The sequence below is a fragment of the Acomys russatus genome, chromosome 4 (assembly GCF_903995435.1).
Source record: "Acomys russatus chromosome 4, mAcoRus1.1, whole genome shotgun sequence".
Lineage (NCBI taxonomy): Eukaryota > Metazoa > Chordata > Mammalia > Rodentia > Muridae > Acomys > Acomys russatus.
In genome coordinates this window covers 2,971,250-2,986,910 of record NC_067140.1, presented here as the reverse complement: position 1 = coordinate 2,986,910, position 15,661 = coordinate 2,971,250, and the positions used below count along the sequence as shown (strand labels likewise).

The window sequence follows — 15,661 nt, the reverse complement described above, 5'->3', positions numbered from 1 at the left end:
GACTGAATTTAATTTTTATTCTCTCCAATTCATGTATTAAAACCAAACCCTCAGTGTGAGTGTATTAGGAGGTCAAGTGTGGTGAGGTCCCAAGGGTGGAGCCCTCAATCCTTCTGCCTGGTAAGTTTATAGGAAGGAAAAGGCCTTCTAGAACCAGGAAGCAGGCTTCACTAAAAGCCAAACTTGCCAAGACCTTGGACTTCTACTACCAAGCCTCCAGGACTGTAGGAAATAAGTCCCTGTGTAAGCTACCAGTCAGTGGCATCGCATCCTAAGAGACTGACATAATCCCTCCACACAGAGAAGCTGCAAGACAGTGGAGACTGCTGCTCTTGCCATGGCTATCACAGGCAGAAAGCACTTCACCACACGCTAAGGGAACGGGATGGGTGGATGTACGGGAGGAGCAGTGGCTGAGAGCCACCACCAGTGGCCCCGACCTGCAGCAGCTGCAAGGACAGCTCAGGGTGAGGAAAGCACAAGAGAAGGGGAGACACCCGGCAGCCCGAGCCTCCCACTCTCACTTGCTGCTCACGTGAAGTTGGTGATTCTTTTACTCCACCCCGTCGTGTAGTACACTTTGTTCATGTGGACAATCCCACTAATCTGTTGGAGATAGAGAAAACGGAGCGACAGACACCTCAGACAGCATGCCTTAGAGCCCAGGTGCTTTCCTAAGTGTACCCACCAGGAAAGTCAAAACTCAACGCAGGTGAAACTTTCTAGAGTCAGTGCCACCATCAAGCTAATTATCTAACTGAAGGGACCTAGAGACCATCAAACCTGATGATGTATCTGAAAGAGACAGACAATGTGGCTGTCCATGTCCATTTTACAGAACAAATAACTGAGCAACCAGGCTAAGGTCCAATCACAGAAGAGGGATAGACCAATACAAACCCCCCTGCTGGTGCGCAGGTGCACACATGCGGGAGCATGTTTGTCCATATGCTTGTGTGTGTGTGTGTGTGCACCTGTGTGTGTTCATGCATGTGTGCATACATGCACAAATGGAGGCCAGAGGTCAACTTCCAGTGTAGATTTTCAGTTATCCATTTTGTTTTGGGCAAAGGGTGCTCTCACTGGGAGCTGAAGTTCACCAATTAGGCCAGTCGGGAAACACAGCAAACCTCAGGGATCTGTCTGTCTCCACCTCCCCAGTGTTGGCATTAGAAGCTGATGCCATCACCTCCAGCTTTTGATATGGCTGGAGGGGATCAAACTTTTCCAACAGCTGAGCTTTCTCCCCTGCAGCCTCACCTCTGGCTTCTTGACCAAGTACTCTTTCTGCACAGGTTAAAGGAAGGGGGCTCAAATCCCACAGAGGCACTTAACGCTGGCTCTGCCCTATGCCCTATGCCCTATCCATGGACTATTCCTATCGCCCTAACAACTGCTTTGTCTTGGGCTGCCTGAATGTCCAGAAATGAGATCAATGTAGACTACAGGAGCGATTATAGATGAAAGCCAGAACTCCTCAGGAACCTGTGACACTGTTTCAACTTATCATCCAAAAGGAGTCATTTTCCTTACCTTGCTGGCAGAAAGGACATATGGTGACATGTGGCATCTCTCAGCATATCAAAGCCCACGCTGGCCTCCAGGCTCCCTCAGTTTCTCAAGTACCAATTATACGTTTCAAAGTCCATGCTAGCATCCCAGCCCTTCTCAGCTCCCCAGGTTTTCCTCCTCCTGGATACCCACTTGTTCTCTTTATAATGGCAAGTGTGGTTCCCCCTACACACATGCACACACACACACACATACACATGCATACACGTGTACACACACATGCACGCGCACACAGGCACGTGCACATACATGCATGCGCGCACACGCATGTGCATACACACACCCGCACATACTCAACTCTTCTCACTACACTCTCTCATTGTCTCCTAGTCGTGTGCTCTCTCTTGCTTTGCCATATGCTCTATCTCTGGCTACCTTGCTATCTCCACTACTCTCTTGCACTCTCCCACCTCCCTCGCCCTGGCCACGTCCAGTCTGCTGGCCACATTCCGTCTACTTCTTTCTCTCTCTGCTCTGGACTCTTCCAGGTCCTCTGGCTGTTCTCTCTTTCGTAGCAACAATAAAAAACCTTAAGTATATCATGGAGCAGCCATGTTGCCAGTTTCTTTACTGTGCCCCCTCACATACACTTTCAAGTAGAAGTGAGCACTGGAGCCTCCAACTCAAACACCCCCACTGCTAAACACACAACCGAAAGCTGCAGGGAGCAGAACAACAATTGTCCTCACCACTGGCACCTGTGGACTCCTCGCTAGAGACAGGACTCACAGGCTCAGGCGGGTTTGAAGGCAGGCAGCCTGGGCATGCTGTGCAGCCTCTCAGACACACAGAACACTGTGCATCCCAGGATCCCCATGAGATAGCCCAGACAGCAGGCCTCACTGACCTCTGCTTTGTCCGGGTTGGGGAAAGTATGAAGGCATTCCCCAGTGTTGTAATTCCACATCTGCATTGTGCCATCACGCAAGCCTGTGAGCAGACACCGCTCCGACTCGTCTAGCGCCATGGTGGTCAGCTCGGTTTTCTGCAGGCCGGACACTATGAAATCCAGACTCTTCTTGCCTGTGGTGATGTCCCACACACTCACTGTGCCACGTAGGCTGCCACTCACCACCTGTAGGCACAGCATACACAGATGCCCTCACTCACTGCAAGGCAGTCCTAAGTGTGTCATGGGGCCCCTCCTCTCCACAACTGCCCCCTACCCCACCCCACCCCACCACCTCAGCAACCTATTCCTGAAAACAGACCTTCCTGGGCTCTGTGTCACAAAACTGCAGCTACTGCTCTCTTTTAAATGAATCAATTTCATAAAGCCTACATTAGCGCAAAAATGTCACTTGGGAACTCAAGTTCCCAGAAGGGAGGGGAAAGCCACTGCTATGTTAAAGATTCTATGGCACTAGATGACTGCTTTAAACTTCATGACTACAGACGGTTGGACTGTTACAGATCCAGACCCAAATGATCCTGAGCTGTCCTTAGTTTCCTTAACAGCCACTCACTGTCCACCTCTGGGTCTGACCTAGCACCCTTTCAACTCTGAGTAAAGTCTTTAAACTGTGTTGGCTTAGCAAACCAGTTTCCACTGGCTCTAAGGCTGAGGATAGCATCAAGCAACATGTGAGACCAACAACAGAGTTTCCTCTGCTTTACTGTCACTCACTCCCTGATGCTCCCATGAATATGTTTGGTTAAATGCCTCCGCGTATGGCTTTCTTCTCATTCTGTGACTATAAAAGCTCACGTCACCTCTTCAACATGAGAACGTGTAATTTGGGGCACCCTGAACCCATGTTCCCAGGCCACAGCTATTCATATTTGGTTTCATGTTCATGTTCATCTTCTTCCCCACGGAGTGAGAGTTGTGGTTTACATTAACACACTCATTGCTCTCTCTGGAGAAAAGAATCCATGATATAGAGAAGATGCTTGCCAAAGCACCTTTAGTCAGGACCAAAATAAGAGAGAAAAGACAAGCAGGGAGTGGGCTCGCAGCCCCTCCACAGAGAAGTGCTGAGGAGGCAAGATGGTTGTGTGTTTGCTGCCTTCATCCTGCTCCAAGAGTAGCCTGTGTGGGTACCCTAAACCGATACGGCCACTGAAGAGAGCTGGGTGTGTTTACCAACAAACATTACCACTGCTTTGCAGCCGTGAAGAGCCCTAAGGCAGCTCGACACTGGACAGTGATGCTAAAAGCCATATTAGAGGAAAGCTCCAGCGTTACACAGCCAAAGGCCACTCCTGCACAGAGAGCCACCCTGTCCATGGCCCAGGCCTGACAAGAGGTGCCCCTGGGAGTGGGCAGAAGCCTGCAACCCTTTCTGTCCACATTGTTAGAAGTATTCTCTGTGGTCAGCCATCCTCTCCATGCTGAGGCATCTCCTCAGCTGAGAGCACAGGCTGCAGTGCCCTTCCCATAACAAACAGAATGCAGTTTCCACAAGGAGGTACTTTACAGTAGCTCACAGGGTGGGAACCTTGAGGGACACCCCGCACCAGCATCTGTTCTGTCCTAAGAGGACTGCCTGCCCAGAGCTGATCTAAGTGACACAGCCCAAGGCAGGGATGCCCAGAGGCATCAACAATCCAGTGACCAGAGCAGAGAGCTCAGTCAGATCCCATGCCAACCAATCTGCCAGATCACTTCATGTCTAGATTTTGGTGACACCAGGACTACAAAGGGGCTAACCATTTTCCGTGTGCCACGTGGGATGACTGCTACTTGAATGCCGACTTGGACCCATGGAGAGGGCTGGGTCCTGACACTGTCACTGTCGCTCCTTTCAACTGCTGAGGCCAGCCCTGTCCACTCACCTGCTTAAATATCTTGCTGTAGAGGACCGCACACAGGGCTGTGTTGTGAGTCGTCATCTTCCCTGTTTTCACGGGGCCCTGGGATTCCAAGTACCCTCTGAGGATCCCAATCTGTCGGGTGGGGAGAGACCCACAGTGACTAAGGCCTTGAGGAGAAACCTCCAATACTATCACATCCAAATATCTGTACCCCCACGAGGCTCCTCAAATACTCAGAATTCTGTATCTTCTCTTTCCCCTCTCCAAGGTCCCTATTCCCAGGACTGGGACTCCTGATCCCTCACGTCCCAATAACCCTGAGGCCCAAATCCATGGTCCTCTCTCGCCTTTTGAGGAGCTAAAGCCTTCCAGAGGTGTTTCCTTTGTAACCAGCTTGGTGGACATGAGGATATTCTAAGGAGACATTTATGTCTTCCCATGTGACTATGGGACTGTTGAAACGATGGGGCCCCAGAGGAATGGGAATTTCCCAGGGGATCTCATGCTAGGAGGAGGAAAGGTGCCAGTCAGAGGGAGGACTTGTCTCCTGGAAAGAGATTCCACAAAGTTCTACCAAATCTTCAGACTAACTTACGGGATGAGACTGGGCTACAGAACATTGGGTCAATGGTGGGTATGACCAGCACTTGCCTGGGACTGGTTAGATACTGGCCCTCTAAATAGATCGGGGATCTCACTTCAAGATGCCGTAAATCTCCTTTTTCTATCTTCCACTGATAACCTGGCTCTTTTAACTGGCTTGCTGAGGGCCTGACTCAAGGCACAGATTGTGACCCACAAGTTCAGTAACACCCTCAGGAAGCCTTCGGTAACCAGTCCAGTCCCATGCAGAGGAGACCTCCTGTGCCATGCACCCTGACAACCCAACACTGTCACGTGACCTTGCACGTTCTACTGAATTAACCTCACCTTAGTAAATATATTTAACATCCCAACAAAGCTGGGGGTTAAATGCTGTCACAGCCCCACCCAGAGAGCCTATACTAATGCCCAGAATGAGTGGAAATGAACTTCAAAGGTCTAGTTACTTTTCAAAAATACTAAGAGCCAGTCCAGCACAAAACAGATAGTAAGCACCTAACTTCTATCTCTCCACAAGCCTGCTGCAAAGGGGAGAGCCAGCCATGTGCACAGAATGACACCTGTGACCCTTGACAGAGCAGCCAAGCCACTCTTAGGCTCAGTACATGGCCTCAGTAAAGCTCTTTAGACAGATCCTGTCTCTTGTCCACCACTCGGCTTTCATGTGGTACCAGGCCACACCATGGCTCTAGCCAGTCCTCCCCTCTTTCCATCCTCAACGTCAGGCTGACCCAAGGGCACCAGGCAGGTCATAGCTCACAAGCGCTCTTCCTGACAGTTTTCTCCAGGGCCTGCCTGCCTTCCTGAAGTTCACAATTACAACTGATAGGGCCAAAGGAGCATGGATAAATGACAGGAGTGTCCAAAGGGTGCTTGAGTGGAGATGTAATAGGGACAGCAGGGGTGGAGAAGAGGATGAGCTGGGGTCCAGAATCCACTCTCAAGGAAGCGCAAGAGCCAGAGCCTCATGGACTCCAGGGCCAGGCCAACACAGGACAGACCCTGCTAGCTGTGCCTAACTCCCAGGACAGCCACTCACATTGTAGGTGCTACAGACGAGGGTGTTGTCCTTGTGTATGTAGGCACTGGTTATGGGGCAGTTGCCCAGAGGAAAGAGCTTCCCACCGATGGACTGGAGGCACACATATTCCTGCAGGTCCCACACTCGAATGTTCTGTAGGGGATAGGCAATAGGCAGAAGGGTCTGCAGATGCAGCCAGCACCGTAAGCCCTGGGGAAGCCCCTGCAAGCAAGGCCACCCATGTATAATGTGTTTGCTGTTGCCACAGCCCAGCCTAGAGAAACTGAACTAATGCCCAGATAATCCAGGTTCTCAGCGAGTGGGGAAGAACAGAGCCTCATTCCTGCTTTCCTAAGCACCTCTGTACTACCTGGTCTCCTAAGCTCAGCAAGCTAAAGCCAAGACAACAGGCAGCCCATACCCTGCCTCCCATCTTCACTTGCTCCCCCCACCCCGACTCTAGGCTAGTTCTAGACTCTACCAGAGCATCTGCCTGTGTGTCTTTGACAAAGCCTGAGACCAGGGCCAGGAAAGCTCCTCTATGACACAGACTCCTCCCCATACTGGCTGAGATACCACCATGATGAGTGTCTTTTCCCAGGGAACAGAGCTGGAGGTATGGGGGACAGAGGCCCACGGCCCACGAGGGTGACACCTTGTCCATGGAAATGCTGATCAGAATGCTGGTGTTGTAGCTGTTCATGAGGAGGTGAGTCACTGATGTCCGATGTCCCTTCATCATCCACACAGGCTTTTTTGAGACCAGGGGGTTCCACAGGCGGATGTGGGAGTCATAGCCACCAGTTGCTGCAGCCAAGAAATGAGTATCAGCTACCAGGGTCTACACCGGGACCTTCTTCCAGGGTCAGGTCTGGGGCTCCAGCCAGAGTTGTCAGGCTAGGGAAGGTCACTGTGACTTATCACTGTGCATCTTGCCCTTTCCTCTCTATCTCTTTCTCTGACAGGGCCTGAGTCACACCCCACCTCCCAGTGAGTAGATCACAGGAATCCAGCAGAGGCCAGGAGCTACAGAGCCCTGTCCTCAGATCTGACAACCCCAGGCTGCTGCCACCCACCCCACCCCAACTCTGCTTCTGGGGAGCACAAAGATTACTTACCCAAAAAGCTCCTGTCTGGACAGAATTCAAAGCAAAGAATTCCTTTTCTTAAAGTCAGTGATGATAACCTAGGATATAAAATCAAGGGGTGGGGGTACATGCAGGGCTAAGATCAGCAGCCTGGACCTGGGAAGGGGGGAAGCTAGGTCCTTGATGGGGAAGGAGTCACTATCTCTCCACCCATGAAGAAGAGCGGCCTCAGACCTGCCCAGTTATACACACACACACACACACACACACACACACACACACACACACACACACTACCCAAAGTACAGCCCAGCACTACTGGTGAAGTAGCAGATGCTAAAATCAGTAGGTCATGGGGAGGTACCCACAACTTACATAGAAAAAGCCCCCACACATGAGAAAGTCTTTCCACTTGTAAAGTGTTTTTGTGTTGTTCCAAGAACAAAGTTTAACACGATTTTACATCTACCTTCTACCACCCCGAGGTACGCATCCTCCAAGACATAGCACAAATAAAAAATAAGTAAAAATAATAACTTAAAGAAAATAATAACTTAAATAGCAGCCTATGGCCACCAGCACAGCACTCTCACTCTGTGCTGGCTGATGCCACAGGTCACCCATGCTCACACATGCAGTCCTGGCCCTGATGAGATGAGAACACTAAGAGCAAGAGCAAGGGTGCACAACAGTCACACACCTGCAGAGGGAGGAGGGTTCTGCTGCCAGGGCCTGGTGGGCACAACAGGAAATGGTTCAAGACACCCAGGAATGAGAAAGAGAAGGAAGGGAAAGACAGAGCTCAAAGGTCCAAGAGACCCTAACAGGATCCCAGGGCTGTCAGCCACCCCCCCACACACACACAGGCAACTGAATTTTCTCAAAGTTGACCAGAGTGATAGCCAGGCCAACTCTCCCTTGTTACCTTCACGCCACATCATGGCTACTCTAGAGCCCCATAACTTCCATAGCAGCCGCCCAGCTGTTTCTTAACCTTCAGCTTTGCTTCAAAATTCCAAGAACGCATCAAAGCACATCTATTCCACCCACTGGTAAGCCAGACATGTGGGTCGGTGAGATGGCTTAGTAGGTAGAAGCCCTTGCCTCCAAGCCTAATGTGCTGGGGTCAGCTCCTGGGACCCAAACCCCATGGTGGGGGAGAACCGACTCCCACAGTGGTCCTCTGACCTCCACGGGGGTGCAGTGGTATGTGTCACCATCCCTACAGTAGGTACATGTTTGGTTTGGTTTGGTTTTAAACAAAAGACAGATGCCTGCCTCTATGCGTTTATGTGCAGAGAAATTTTCTAGAACAACAGTCACCAAGATAGCATAGAAGGAATTGCTTCAGACTGATTCACTCATCTGTGCGACAGACACCCACTGGCTCCTGCTCCCCGCCAGGACTCAAGAGTCACCGTGCTCCCTGCCTTACAGTCCTGTCTCCTGGAGCAATGCACAGGAGCAAGGAAATGGATGGAGACAGGAGGGACAGTGGCCAACCATGAGGAAGCCTGCAGGGGAAGCAATGGGATGGCTCAGCAGGGGAAACTGAGTGACTCATTTTAGATAGCCTCTCTAAAGAGCGTGATGGGAGGCAGGAACCTGCCGGGGGAATGACCAAGGGGAGCATTATAGGGAGAGCTGTGGCTTCAGACTGAGGCAGCAGTAAGTCCAAGGTTATAGGGCTGGCAGAAGTGGTCAGAGGCAAGGTAGGTGGGGCCTGGACTATGAAGGGTTTGTGGAGGGCCCCAGGGGGAGGAGATCTGTGGATGGTTGTGTATAGGGACAGCAGACAGAGAGAACCTAGTGAGCAGTGACAACGACTTCAGGAAGGTGGTGGTGGAAGAAGTAAGAAAAGAGAAAAAGGAGGGGAGGCAGTGTGGGTCAGTTCACACACTCCACACTAGTTCCTACAAGCCCAAACCCTAACCCTCTACCAGCTCCACTTCTGCCTTCAATCACCTGAAGAGCTCAGGTAAGACCACCTACAGGGAAGCTGGCCCCTCAGGGCCCTGGGAAGCTGAGGTTGACTCCACAGCATCAGGGTCAGCTACTTCAAGTCTCACTACAATGGTTATTCCCGCAAAAGGGCAAGTGCCAGAGACCAACAGGCAGCCAATAGTGCCACCTCCTGTCCTCAGGTGGTACTGGGCAGGAGGGGCGGGTGTTGTGGAGAGAAAACAGGTACAATACATCCTCCTAAATATTGCAACCTCTCCACCTCCACTCTTGGCTAACTCCAGGTCACCGCCATGCATAGCCTGAACTATTGTGATAGTTTCTTCCCTTGGAGTCCCCACCTCTTCCTGGTCCTGGACTTGAAGACATGCATTAGACCCACCATCCCTCTGCTCAAAACCATCTGATTCCAAAGAATCAGAACAAGGCATTCTGAAGTACTTGGGGAAATATTAGCTTGGACTAGTTCCCAGGTGATAATAAGGAATTATAGCTTTTTTTATGTCCTTATGCATATATTTGAGATTTTTAAAATAAAAATATTAAGAAAACAACAGGTGGTGGTAGCACATGCCTTTAATCCCAGCACTCGGGAGGCAGAAGTAGGTACAACTCTGAGTTTAAGGCCAGCCTAGTCTAACATTAAATTCCAGGATAGCCAGGACTACACAGAGAAACCCTGTCTCAGAAGGAGGAGGAGGAGAAGGAGGGGGAGGACACTGGGAATAGTAACACATGCTTTTAATCTCAGAATGCAGGAGGCAGGTAGATCTTTGTAAATTAGAGGCTTGCCTGGTCTACATAGGGAGTTCCAGACCAGTCAAGGCTATACAGTGAGACCATGTCTCTAAAATTTAAAAAAAAAAAAAAAAAAAAAAAAATATATATATATATATATATATATATATATATATATATATATATATATATATATATATATATATATATATAAGAAAGAAAGGAGATAAAACAAGAGAAAGTGTGGGCTTTATCTCAGTGATGGAGTACTTGCCTAGCAAGCACAAGACCTCGGGTCTGGTCTCCTAGCACAAGGGGAAAACAAAACACGAAAGGCAGATATGTTGGCTCATGCCTATAATCCCAGCACTCAGGTGACAGAAGCAGGAGGATGACAAGTTCAAGGCCAGCCTGAACGACACAGCAAGGCTCTTTCAAAATCCAAACAAAAATATGGAGAAAGAGAAAGAAAGAAAGAAAGGAAAGGAAAGGAAGGAAGGAAAAAAGGAAGGAAAGATGAAGGGCAAGAACACAGTAGGGACAGAGAAGCAGTAGGCATGAGGCAGCGGGGGGGGGGGGGCAGGGGCTCAACTCTGGGCCTGCATATCTAGAATGGAAAGATGAGCAGGTGAGAAAAGGAAGCCAGCAGGACCAGTCTCCAGGGACCACGGTGAGGTGACCCTCTGGCCTCCTTCTGCCATCAAATGCAATACAATTAAAAACCCTAGAATGAAGGAAACATGTTTGAACTGTCTCTAAGAATACATGTGTGTGCTTGGCAGGGGTCTCTTTCTGCACATGGCTTGCTGTGGACAGAGAAGATGTGCCTTTTGCTAGCCTACCTGACTTCTTCTGAGGGTGGTAGTTTTGTGGTTTGTTTTTACACTGTGGATCAACATATGCCACCCAAAGTGTCATCAGCTCAGAGCATCCCTGAGGTAAAGGAGGCAGGCACTGGCTTCACCCCACAGGTGAGAAAACCGAGGCCCCCGGGGGAAGCTGCTGGCTTTCACTACTTCAGTCAGAAATGTATACCTAGCACAGGCCTGTAATCCTAGCCTTGCAGGGTGGAGGCAGGAGGATCAGAAGTTCGAGACCAGTTTGGGTTACATGAGATCCTGTCTCAATGTTCCCTTCAAAAGAGAGAGAGAAAAGACGTGACATGCCTTTTGTGTACCTCCTTAACATATGCTGGAGTTGATTTGGTTTTTGTTGCTTGTTTTTAACAAGTCGGTAGGTAAAACAGGAGGACTGGTGCTGGCCAGGTGGCTCAGTGGGTAGAATATTTTCTACACAAGTGTGAGGAAGTGAGTTAGGATTCCCAGAAGCCAGGGAAAGTTGGGAATTGTAGTCCACCTGTGTAATACAGTGTTTCTACAGCAAGCAAGAACCTTCAGGGTCTCACAGGCCTAGTGGACACAGTCATCATGAACAAAGAGGCCTTGTCTCAAACAGTGGAGGTGAGGACCAACGGCCAAGGTTGTCCTCTGGCCTCCACATGTACACTAAGGCATGCATTTCCTCCCCCAACCCCTGCCCTCAGACACAAGAGAAAGACAGATTCAGGGAGAGACAGAGACAGGGACAGAGACAGAGACAAAGAGGCCTGTTAGTCTTTTGCCACACTGGTAGAAATTCCAGAATGATGATTAAACAGAAAGCAGAGCCCATGTGTTAGGTCCCACCTCACTGTCAGCCTATGGGACACAAGCTGCTTCTGGAACCCAGCGCAAGCCTCAGGAAAGCACCCTGCTGACATACACCAACCCAGAGGCAAGTCCTTTCTCAGTAGGGCTCTCAGCATGTGGCAGGAGGAAGCCAGATCTGTCCAGGGATCAGCTGCTGTCCCCCTCCCTGTGTCAGCTGCTCCTTACCTGGGTTTCTCAACATCTTTGCTTGGCAGTATTATCAGCACCAAGGAGGATCTCTCGCTGGCTGAGCAGGAGACTACCCCATTCAGCTGGGGGATGTATTTGACCTGCTGACACCAATTAGGGTGCAGACCCTGGGGGAGAGAATGGGTGTAGCAGGAGACCTCCCAGGGACAGTCACGTTTCATATCCTGCCCCTGGGACATGGCCAAGGCCACCACCAGATGAGACCGGTGTTGGGCAGGGCAGAGGAGATGGAGGTGCGGCGAAGGGTCCCAAGAAGGAGAGAGAGGAATCCTGGGAAGAAGAAGAAAAGACCAGGAGGGAGACCTGAGGGGAGAGGAGTAGTAGGAGGCCGACGTGGGTTAGATGGAGGAGAAGCACATGGCCAGCGTGGATGGAGATTCGGCCCAGTTGAAGAACATTAGCAAGTATTTGGGATAATGGATGGGAGGTGGCTGGACAGAAGTTATTAGAAGCAGATGGCATGGGATTGGGGCAGGGATAACATTCCTGCCCCCACTATGGGAAATAGTTTAGAGGATTAATGTCTGCCCTGCCCCAGGTTAGCTAAGGCTATTTTAAAATATAACCAGTGTCAGTGTCTTCATAGATCGCAGCTGAGCCTATAGATAATTTAAAAACAATAGACCGGCCCTTGCCTTAGAGACCACAGCTTGGACAAAGCCATGTGCCCCTTTGTCCTAACCAGGTCCCATAATCAAGGAGTCTAGCCCATGCCTGTCTCAAAAACTGCCTAAAAGCCCCAAGCCTACCATCACCTGGACTCCTGTTCTCTTAAGAGTTGCTTAGATTTAGAAACTGCAACGACTGGCCTCATGATAATCCCATTCTTTCTCCAAAACAGGAAAAGAGTGAAGTCAGGGGTGCCTAGGCCCCAGTCTCCTATCTACTGGCTGCCTCCACTACAGGAGCCTGCAATTCTGCGTCCACTACCCTGCTCTGCACTGGGGCAGAGAAGGCAGGCAGGCTCTGACTGCCCTCTGTGCTGGCAAGAGTTCATCAACTTGACACCAAACGGGGAGAGGGAGCCTCCGTTGACCATCTGCCTCCCTCAGACTAGACTGTAGGCGTTTCTATGGTCATTTTCTAGATGAATGATTGATGTGAGAGGTCCATCTCACTGTGGGCGGGGCCAGGCCTGGGTGGGTGGCCCTGAGCTGCAGAAGGAAGCAAGCCAGGAAGCAGCATTCCTCCATGGTTCCCTCCTCAGCTCCTGCTTGAGTTCTTGTCCTGACTTCCCTCAATGACGGACTGTGATGATGTCATGTAAGCCAAAGAAACCCTTTCCTCCTCCAAATTGCCTTTGTTCAATGTTTTATCACAGCAACAGAGGGCAAAGTACCACATCCACACTCTGGCCCCGGATGGCAATACTGCTTAGCCTCCCAGTCTGGAGATTTCCCTCCCTGGGACAAGCAAAGAGAATGAAGACCAGGGAAGGGGTGAATCAATAAGACTATCAAATATAGCTGGGTGGTGGTGGTGCACACCTTTAATCCCAGCACTGGAGAGGCAGAGGCAAGTGGATCTCTGTGAGTTCGAGGCCAGCCTGGTCTACAGAGTGGGCTCCAGGACAGCCAGGGCTACACAGAGAAGCCCTGTCTCAGGGGAAAAGAAAAAAAAAAAAGACTACCAAATATTTATACAGTACCTTATACGTGGAAATCACTGGGTTGGGTCTTATGTCACTACTTCCTCTAACGCCTGTCACAATAACAGTACCTAAGCCAAGGCACTGAATGAGACCTGGGGATGCTTAGTGACTTCAAGGGCAGCTTCTCCCGAATGAAAAAAACCTCAGATGAAAAGAGGGGGAGAAGCCGAGCATGGTGGTGCATGTGGCAATCCCAGCACTTGGGAGATGGGGGAACATGAAGCCCAATAAAAAAAAAGAAAAGGGGGGGGCTAGAAATGGTGTGGGTATCGCCTCCTGTGAGGTCACGTGCCTGTTCCTAAAGTAAGTCCAACTCAGATCTGCCCTGAGAGCCTCATTCTTGCATTTGTTCCTCAAACGTACCAGGAGTCACGAGGCCCTAGGTGGCCTGACTGAGGAACTGGAGACCAGAACATAGAGCACAACCCACTAGGCCCCTGTCCCTGAGGTGCTGTCACTGTGATGAGCATCCCAGGACAAGAACAATCAAAGTCAGGACCCATAATCTCTTCTGGGGACAGAGCTACCAGCAGAGGCAGCAGCAGGGCATTAGGACCTGAAGTACAGAGACGGCAGATGAGCTGAGCATAAGACCTCTGCAAGCCTGTGGTGAGAGGGGACCTGGGGAGCTCTGGGGCAAGCCACCGAGAACAGCGGAAGACAGGGGTGCCTGCCTGGCATGCACAAAGCCCTGGGTTCAATCCTTAGCACATATGTGGAGGCACATGACTGTAATATAGCACTGGGAAGGTGGAGGCAAGATGATCAGAAACTCAGTCATCCTTGGAAACATGGCAAGTTCAAAGCTAGCCTTGAATACATGAGACTCCAACTCCGGTGCAGGGGGGAAGGGGTTAACAATGGAATAAGGTGGGGGCTTGATAGGCTTGTGTTTGTTGCTATAGTTAAAGACCTAAGATTGTTCTAAGTAGGACACGAAGCCGCTGAGGTGACATGACTATATTCTCAGGCAGATTTTCTCTAGTTGATGAACTGAGCAAACACTGCATAAAGAGAGAGAGGGGGTAGGGAGGTCAAACAGAAAGCCAGCAGCTGTTCAGAATAAAGGTGACGTTGTCACTGCCTGGAGGGAGCCAAGAAGTCAGAGACAGACACAGGGACACACCTGTGTCCTAGAGCCATGTGGATGGGATGCAACAGCTTCCTGCACTCTGCTCTTCGACCCTAAGCCCCCAGACAGGGGCTGAGCCTAGAGAATACATCCATTTGGAGAATTTATTTTTGAGTAGAGCAAGTACATAGATAATTACAGGCTAAAGAAAGACACAACTTACCTTCATTCGGTAGCTTCTATACAGCGAGGACCTCTCACTTAAGAGTCTCTGCAAGGGAACATTGGTCCATTGATCTGACAGGGAAACAACCAGAGTGCTCATTAGCAACCTCTCCTCTGGCAGCTTAGATGACATCTTCCCTGATGTGCATCTTCCATGCTTTCCCAGAACACCAGCCAGCCAGCCCGCCACTCCTTGGAGCCTCTCGTGACACCTGTTTCTCTGCTGCCCAGCATGACCCTGCAAGGTCACAATGGCTTCCAGGGGCCACGCACTCCCATCTGAACAAGATGGCTCCCCATTAGTGCATTCCAAAGGATGGAACTCACTAGTCCCAAGAAGTACAGGCCTCACATATGTATCATGAGCGAGCAAGCCACACATGCCAGGCACCCACCCACCGACTGCCCTGACCTTGTGAAACCATCCAAGCTACTGCTGATGAACCCCTGGGAGAGCAAACTGATATGGATGGATGAGCCGGTGGCTCCAGGGGACACTTGTAGGCTCAGGAGCTGTTCAAGAAAGTAGGTCAGAAATGCTGGTCCCAGGAAAGCAACTCCCAGGGAACACAGAGGAAAAACACTGGAGGGGGGAGGGGTCTGTACAGGGGTAAGAGGAAGCTTATTAAAAAGAAAAGTCCCCAGGCTGGGCAGAGAGCTCAGTCTGTAAGGTGCTGGCTACACAAAGCAGGAGATTCAACCTCAACCCCCAGAGCCTGTGAAAAGCACACTTGTCCCCAGAGCTAGAGAGGTGGAGACAGGAGGATGCCTGAAGTTTGGTGAACCCCAGGTCCTACGAAGAGACCCTGCCTCAAAACACAAGGTGGACAGTTCCTAAGAAAGGATGCCTGTGGTTAGCCTCTGGTCTCCACACACATTTGCACACACATGCATTAGCATCCAGAAAACATGTGTACACACATGAACACACACAGAAGCAGCCCTGAGCCAGACGGGATGCTGCTTGTGGCTGCTACCATGGAAGCTGTGCACAGCAAGGCCTATTGCCCATCTCTCCCACTAGGCTATGGGGTCCTGGCAGGCACGTCCTTGTGCCTAACATCATTCCATGCA

At 50.5% G+C, this 15,661-nt stretch overlaps 1 protein-coding gene across 1 annotated transcript in view; it reads right to left on the bottom strand.

Moving 5' to 3' along the window:
* Efcab8 (EF-hand calcium binding domain 8) overlaps positions 1-15,661 on the bottom strand; it is a 60,466-nt gene that overhangs the window by 19,895 nt on the left and 24,910 nt on the right. Inside the window, exons 11-18 of the mRNA XM_051144820.1 lie at positions 14,586-14,659; positions 11,616-11,746; positions 7,072-7,139; positions 6,609-6,760; positions 5,972-6,106; positions 4,351-4,461; positions 2,420-2,647; positions 536-606 (exon numbers count right to left, since the gene is read on the bottom strand). Of these exons, the coding sequence (XP_051000777.1) occupies positions 536-606; positions 2,420-2,647; positions 4,351-4,461; positions 5,972-6,106; positions 6,609-6,760; positions 7,072-7,139; positions 11,616-11,746; positions 14,586-14,659 (970 nt within the window). The remainder of the gene's footprint in view (positions 1-535; positions 607-2,419; positions 2,648-4,350; positions 4,462-5,971; positions 6,107-6,608; positions 6,761-7,071; positions 7,140-11,615; positions 11,747-14,585; positions 14,660-15,661) is intronic.